The following is an 8,482-nucleotide window of genomic DNA, read 5'->3' as shown; positions in this document are numbered from 1 at the left end:
AAATAATATAATTTAAAAAATTTAATGATTAATTTTTTAAAATTATTTTATATTTCAATAGATTTATATCATTCACAAAATTATATAATTATTTTGTTATGTGATGGGAGAGCACACAAGTCTATATGTGAACCTTATATGTGAACCTTGATGGATAGCATTATCAAAGAAAATACAAACATCATTATCACATTAAAAAGTTTAGCAGATACTTAAAAAAGAATCATTAAAACACCAGTTAACCTAACGATACGACCCTTATGCCACGTCACACGAAATGCCAAGGAGGATGTTGTATAAAGCAAGGAGAATGGCCAGTCATGTGTTTATAAGTAGGCCTGGTAAGCCACCTGTCCGTCTAATAAACCCAATTTTTCCGATCACTCTCTTTCACTGCCCCTAAATCATGAAACCGCGCTTGCCACAGTAAATTCTATGAAGGATTCAACAAGAAGACAGCCATGGATTTGCTGCAACCATTTCTTGTAACATTGATCCTTTTATTTGCAGTAAATCTTTATGAGTGCCGCCCGCGAATTTCAGACGGATCCTTAAATTTATCTGAGGAGGAAGGTTTTATAGGGGTTACTATCTCAGAAAAGGGCCTTAACTATGCGAGAGACCTGCTGGTTGATCAGGCTCTCCAGTCTTTAGTTCCTTTGCGCATACCAGATATGCAAAAGACCGTGAAAATTCGCTATATTCTCGACCTCAAAGCCAAACTATACGATGCTAGAATTGCTAACATCAGCGTGCCTGCCTCCAAAATTATATTGGGGAAAACAGGAATCAGTATAATAGCTTCTCAAGTGCAGGTGAATCTGAGCATGAAGTGGAAGTATTCTTACAAAACTGGACTAATTCCCATTACTGTTTCTGATAAAGGGCGGGCTTTTGTCCAGGTACGGGCTGTCTTTGCTTCCGTTAATTTTAGGTTTTGATTGGATTATTTTGCAAATGTTACTGTCTGCTTTCGTTTTTATTTCCGAAATATTTGTCCTCGAAATAATCTGAACCCTAATAACAGTCTTTACAGCAGAGCTTTCTCTCTGTCACTCTCTCTCTCCACTTGTTTAAGAAACCTGAATGCCCTGTAGCTCCCAAGAATTGAACCTGGGGTGTTCAGAGACTTACAAAGCAATTGGAATTTGTTTCGGAATATTCAATTGTCAAAATACAAGTATAATTGAACCTGGGGTGTTCAGAGACTTACAAAGCAATTGGAATTTGTTTCGGAATATTCAATTGTCAAAATACAAGTATAAGACTATCTCGGCCATTTCCGCGCATAGGATATCTTCGAGTCTCTGATTTTCCCCTATAAATTGCTTCGGCCTTTCTCTCTTGGTAATCTAGGGAGCTCCGCCCTTGTTCATGTAATTAACTTTTTAGCAATGGAATAATCATTCGCCTTTGAGTGAGCGAAGTTTGCTTATGAGTCCGAAATTTTAGGTAGATAGAGACAAATCTATCCTACTTAGTAAAAAATGTTAATAAATTGTCTTATAACTACATCAGATCAGATGGAGTTTGAAAAGGTGGTGTAGTTGGTTAAGGGCTTTGGTTTCTTTCTGCCTTCACTAAATTGATGGTCGATAGTGTAGGTTGGTATCTCAAGAGGTTATAAGGGGGTTCGCCTCGTCTATGAGCTAAGCTTTGAGTCGTTGGACTAACCTTCCAATTCCTTTCAATTATTTAAAAAACACATCAAACAAAATGGATATATAAAATACCCATAACTAAATCAATGGAATCAAAGCTTTTTAAAAAAATATAGTGGCATTTGTACCTAAATAGTCATGAGCTAGGGTAGATGAATAAAAATGGTTTTATGAAGTTTTTTATTCCAAGTCATTGGGCACTTTCTCAACTAAAGTTGTTCTCATTGACCTCATTGGTCTAGCTTAGTTTGACGTAATTTTTAGATCATGCCTCCCCCATTTAATGGCTTTAGTCCCCCAAAGCTCAAGGGATTATCAAATGTAGGCATCTCTTCCATGCATCCTCTTTATGAATCCATTTTTCTTTGCTTGAAATTTGACCTTAAATGTCTAATTAGTCATGTCTCATGTTCACCATGCCTTGTTCTCCTTATCTTCTTGTCTAGAGCAACATTATCCTTTAACTCTTATTTATACTTTATGTCAAATAATCCAATGAAGGTAACATGACATTCTCTTCCTCATCAAGCATTGAGAGCTCAAACAAACACAACTTCTCCATGTTGATAATTGAGTATATTTTCATATATGTGGGTAGGTTGAACTAAAAAATATTTTATTTCACTTGTTCTAGGATCTAAAACAAACCATTGTTGAAGTCTTTCCTTGCTTATATACACCCACATCCTTTTGCCAACTTGGAACTTGTACTCCACCCTACTTTGATCATGATAGAGTTTATATCTTGCTTGAGACTCTCTATGTTTTTGTTAGAAATGAAGTTTAATTGGCCTATCTTATCAATGAATTTCTTAGTCCTTTCTTACTTCAAATCACTAGTTTCCATCTCATCATTTGACTATCCCAGGCAAACATGCAATAGACTAGGTGGGAAAAAGCCAAAACATGCTTCAAAAAGAGAAATTTTGGTTGAAATATGGGCTATCATGTTGTAGGAGTGCTGAATGTAAGACAAGTGCTCATGCCATCCTTTTAGAAACCTTTGATTATACCCACAAATAATCTACACCAAAACTCTATTTACAACCTATGCTTGCCCATATGTTTGGGATGGAAGGTGGAAGACTTTGTCAATTTTGATCTATTATTTCCCAAAGGGTGCACCAAAATTTGCCAAAGAAGTGAGTATCCCTATTTGAGGTGATGTTCTCTAGAAGCTCAAAATGTATGCATACATCCTTGATTTCATTTGTTTTTCTCTTGATAAGTGTCTTCTTACAAGCAATCAAGATGCACATATTGCTTAAAGAGTTTACTAGAACAAGTAGGTAATCATGCATTTATTTTTTCATTAGGATGACACCAACAAAGTCAATTGGGATGCTCTCCCATGGCTTTGTAGGCATGAAAAATAGTTCATATAGTCCAGGCTTCTTATTGCTTGGCTTACTTGTACTACAAAGTAAATGCAACTCCTAAAAAATTTGGAAATATCCACTTCAATGTATGGTTCATATGCATACCATTGAAATTGACAACTATCTTTGTCTTTCTAAAATGCCTTGCAACATGTGATCTATGCCCCTCTTATATGAACAAAATCCTTCTCTCTTTTGGGACACAAAGCTTATTCACTTTGTATAGAACCCCATCCTTGGGGTAGTAGTCAAGAGTTGGATTTAAGCCAACCACCACCACTTTTTGTTGTGTAATATACCTCAATGAAATTAACATCATGTTTATAATCTTTAACATACGCTTCATTTGTAAAGGGTTCCAACATGGAAAGTGTGTTTATCATTGAAAGAAGAGGCAGTCTAGAGAGCATGCCAATCACTTTTTTGGTTACACCAAACTTGTATTTAATTACAAGTTGGAATTGTTGTAAGAACCCCATCCACTTGTAGCGAGTTAGGAATATTTCTAGAAGTCTCTTCTAATCATATGATCTTATCCCCTAGTTGTCACATGACATAGGATTAATACACTTGTCATCATCTTACTCTGTCCTATCTTTCAACCTTGTCTATATAAACAAGGTCCCAAATGCACATTTTGTATTGCATACATTGTATATTCATTTAATTGAATATATTGATCTATTATATTTTGCCATTGTTGCAAATTTATGCTCTTGTTTTTCTCTCTTTTAGAAGGTTATTTTAGTTTTTTCAGGTGATCCTAGGAGCTAGAGTCCTTGAGTGACTATACTATAAATAAGCTAAGGTAAATTAATGCAATTAAGTAATATATAATTCACCCTAGATAAAAAGAGTACAAACTACAAATATGTATCTAGTTAGATATGAAAATAGAATGAATTTAACAAATGCTAAATGTGTGCCTCAAAGTTTTAGATGAAAACATTGTGATAGATGTTTGATATTAAGTCTAAGATAAACAAAATGTGATGACTAGATTTTGAATGCTTTGGAACTATTTGTAATCATAGGTTGAGTCTATGCTTGCAAATGTGATATATGTGTTTGTAAATTTTAATGTGAGACATGAACACAAACTTTGACCATAGAAATAAGCCTCTACCTTATAAACCTTCTATACCTTAAAACAAAGAGTCACCTTGATGTTTGGACCTATAGTGCAATAGTGACATTGTTGACAAACAACTTTGGAAGGTTACTAAGCATGGATATTCTCCTTATGACAAGCTCTCAATTTGATTCATCATTTTTTATAAAAATGAGGAAGACAATAGGCAACAAATGTATTATTTACTTTCATAATGAGGACAATTTGGAACTTGAAATTGAGAATACAATTCAAAAGGGTGATGCAAAGATCTAGTTTGAAGCTAAGGTTTTGAAATTTGTTTGGCAAACATGTAATGTAATCATAGTATGGTGATGAAGCATAATGCTACATATGATAAGTGTTAGATGATTTTGAGAGTGAGTCAAATGGATAAAGATTCATTCATAAACTTGGATGATAGATGGATAACATATGAATAATGGATGAGAAATTCCCTAAGGAGTGACGTCCTCTTATGCTTGACATAGATACACAATTTGACAATTTTATTGTGGGATTCGACACATAATGACAAGTTGAAAAGGTTTCAACTTGGACTTGGTGAGAAATTCAGTATTTGGAATTCAAACATGTGGTTCAAATATGTGGGTGGAAAAACAAATTGGGTCAAATATGCAAGCTCACATTTAAAACTAGGAGGGGAAGAAATAATTTGAGGGTTGACAAATGCTTGTGATTGTTTTATTTTTATTTTTTACGATCAATTGAAAAAATCCTTTAGTAAAGTACCAAAGTTGTCAAAATCATATACTATGGCAAGTACTTAGAATACCTACACAATTGAGCATAAAACAAAGGGTAAATGTGCAATGTATTCACCCTTACATTTTTCTCCCACTTGGGTGCGAATGCAAATGTACACGAGCAAGCATACTTGAGTAGAAAAGGGTGAAAACCAAACACAACTAGATACACAATGGCTAGAGAAACGATCTAGAGTCCTTCTACAATCTATAAACAAGAACAATTAGAAATAATGTCTCTCTTGATTTTGCATATATGCCTTCAATTGTATACAAAAATCAAGGAGAGAGAAGGACTGCATGAAAATGAAACATTACACTGCATATAAAAATGAATTGTAAGCATGATAAAATGAGCATGGACCATAAGCATTTGATACTTGAGCATGAAAAAATTGGGATAAAAACCATAAAGAAAGAAAGATACATACCTAATGTACTTACCTTATTGTTTGTGGAAGATGAAAGATAGTTTTTTCTCCCTTTTGTCCCAATTAGGACAACAAAAGGAATCAACCGCCTTGTACCCAAGGTGGCGAAATCAAGTTGAAATCATACAACATAAGATAACATGTAAATCAACAATACAAAGAAATCTAGAACACACAAAACTGCAAGATATATCACTTGAATAAATTTTCCCAATGCAACCTTTTCCCATAGCAACTCCACTTCCATTAATTTGCACTTGGATGTCAGATTTGTCTTGATCTTAATGGCGTGTGTCATATGATGTGGTAGATGTGGATGCCTTGTTATTATCCTTAGAAGATTTGTTTCTATCATAATAAGTTGTGAAGGATAATGGTGCATAACCATTAATGTCATCAACTTGTACCACTATCATGTCAACCTTGAATTTTGGTCTTGAGTGTCATACATGTACTCATGGTATGTGCACTCATTTGATAAAAAGGTACATAAATAATAAGGTGTATGATTCTTTTCCATAGGTCTTGTTGGACCAATGAGCTTAATAGGAGTCATCTTTATAGGTCATGCTTGCAAACTATTGGTTCAAAATCCAATGTGGAGAATTCACCAATCTAGTGAACTTCCTTTGATGCCTTAATTGTGGTAGGGCGGTTTACTCATTTATTGTTAATAAAATATGAAACTTAATGTGAATGTGTTTCTCGTCTTGAATTGTAGGGTCTGTATGAAACCACATGAGACTCATTTGATGCTAAAAGATTAGTAGGATCCTACACACACTCATGATGATTATAAATGAGATGTTTGCTAAAAAAATCTATGACCCATAGATGAATCATAAGAACCACTATATAAATTATGCCATAATAGAGTTCCATCAATCAAAGTTTCTCTACATGTATGAATTAAAAGCTTGGCATAATGGCTGAGAATTATAAATATGGAAAAGCTTTTGAAAATATTTATTGGTATTTCTATGGTAACCATTTCTAGCACTGCACAAACTTTCAATTCATAAATCTCTAATAACATGAGCACCACAAAGAATAGTATCAAAAACATTAAGAGATATAGAAACCTTTTCAACAACTTACATTATGATCATCATTTGCAACATCAAATAAAACATCTTCAATAAAATGAGTAGGATGAATCTCTTTATTAGTTAAATCACAAATAGAAGAGAAATACACATCACCATCATTTAATTTAAGATTGTCATATAAATTATAAACCCTAGATGTATGCATAGAAGTTAGAGCTAATGCTTGAGATGTAGCTAACCCAATATCACAAATAACATGCGTAGGAGAAAGATCAACCACATTATCACTACATAATAACTAATGTTTACCACTAAGAGGAGCATCATGAATCAAAGAGTCATCAATTGCACCATGAAATGATAAAGAACAAGCATGAACACAGAGGCACAACATTAATTGTAGGAGAAATGTATAATCATAAAGCATATCACTAGGATAGTCATCATATATAGGTGGTGGTCCCAAATCAACAAGCACAATATTAGAATCCTTAAACAAAGATGTAGCAAGAGAATCACATGGAGAAGAATCCATACACGAGGAGAATAATCATGAAACGTATAAATTAATAATTCATCATAAACAACCAAAGAATCAATGTGAAATGTTAAAGAACTATTATCATAAGAAACGATATCATCATGTGTGTAGAAAGGTAGCTTAGATAGATACTACTACTCCTCACAAATTATATCATCAAAATAGCTGAATCTAAGGGTACAAAAATAAGACTGTTGTAACATGTAGAAAGAATAGCATCACAAGGTACAATATCATAAATAGACAATGAAGACCTAAGCTTAATACATAAAGCATCACTTCAAGGTGTATCAAATGAGTATAGAACTTAAGAGCTAGGTTACTGTTATGCCCTGCATATCTAGCCCCATCATTTTCTTTGTCTTGAAAATGTGGGTCCCCTTTTTTGTTTTTCTTCTTTCCTTTTTCTTTTTTCTTTTAGTCAGTTCCTTCGGGATTTCGGGTTTTCGAAACCCTGGGGTGGCTCTTTGTTTCCTTCTTTTCTTTGTCCAGCTTCGGGATTTCGGGATCTCGAAATCCGAAAGCCTCATTTTGTTTTTGTTTTGTTTCTCAAGACCTCGAAATTTCGAAACCCTGAAATCTCGAAGTCTTGTTGGGCTTGCTTTGTTCCTTGTTCTGAAGTCTTGAGATCTCGGTTGTTCGAGTTCCTGGGTTCTTCATGTTTTGTTTGTTTTTCAGACTTCAGAATTCCAGAATCTCGAAGCCTATTCATTTGTTTTCGGTTTTGAGCCCTAGGATTCAGAATCTCGAAATCTCGGCTTCTTTTTGTTTTGTGCCTCGCTTCAGAACCTCGGATTCTCGAGGTGGTGTTCTACTTGTTTTCCAAAGCCTTGGGATCTTGGAACACTGGAATTCTGAGCTTCTCTATGTTTTGTTTGTTGGACTTCAGAGTTTTAGAATCCTTAAACCTCGAGGTTGTTTGCATTAAAGGGGTTCTACGGTCCCCGAGGGGGGGTATAAATAGTGTTAAACGAGTCATTTCTGCTCATTTGTGCACTCAGTTATTTCGAATTTCTCTACTCTCCTTCGACAATCTTGCTTCCTGTGTTGCACGTTTTTCGTTGTCCTTCCTTTTCCAGGTAGGCTATTGTCTTCCTCTTCTTGTTTTCTTTTTCGTTTTTTGTGTTTCCTGCTTTCTTAGTTTAGGGTTTAGTTTAGATTTCATGCTTTCAATAAAATCGATTTTGATCAATCTTTAGGATTTTCGGCCTTATTTCTAAGTTCCAGGATCTTGGGTTCCCAGAATCCCAAAACTTCCTTTTACCCCACTTTGGAAGTCCGGGTTCCCGAAGTTTCGAAGTGCCCTCCTAGTCGAGTTTGAAATCCTTCAAAATTCTGGAACCTCGGAATCCCAAAGCCTCTTATGCTTCCAAGTTAAACTCCTTTGGGATCTCAGAACCCCGAAATCCTGTAGACCACCCTAAGAACTTCCCTTTGAGCGCTTCAGAACTTCGCGTTCCTGGAGTCCCGAAACCAATCTTTTGAATAGTTCCTCCCTATCTTGGAACCCTGGAGTTCCAAAGTTAATCCTTGTGTTGTGTTT

General features: G+C 34.9%; 1 protein-coding gene across 1 annotated transcript in view; it reads left to right on the top strand.

The window, feature by feature from the left end:
• The first annotated feature begins 330 nt into the window (after window positions 1-330).
• The window catches only part of LOC131031518 (putative BPI/LBP family protein At1g04970), a 133,451-nt gene continuing 125,299 nt past the window's right edge, over window positions 331-8,482 (top strand). The window contains exon 1 of the mRNA XM_057962640.2: window positions 331-902. Coding sequence (XP_057818623.1) covers window positions 462-902 — 441 coding nt within the window. The 5' untranslated portion in view covers window positions 331-461. The remainder of the gene's footprint in view (window positions 903-8,482) is intronic.

The sequence above is a fragment of the Cryptomeria japonica genome, chromosome 10, assembly GCF_030272615.1.
Source record: "Cryptomeria japonica chromosome 10, Sugi_1.0, whole genome shotgun sequence".
Lineage (NCBI taxonomy): Eukaryota > Viridiplantae > Streptophyta > Pinopsida > Cupressales > Cupressaceae > Cryptomeria > Cryptomeria japonica.
Note: the sequence above shows the minus strand (reverse complement) of the source record. Positions and strands in the feature narration are given on the sequence as shown.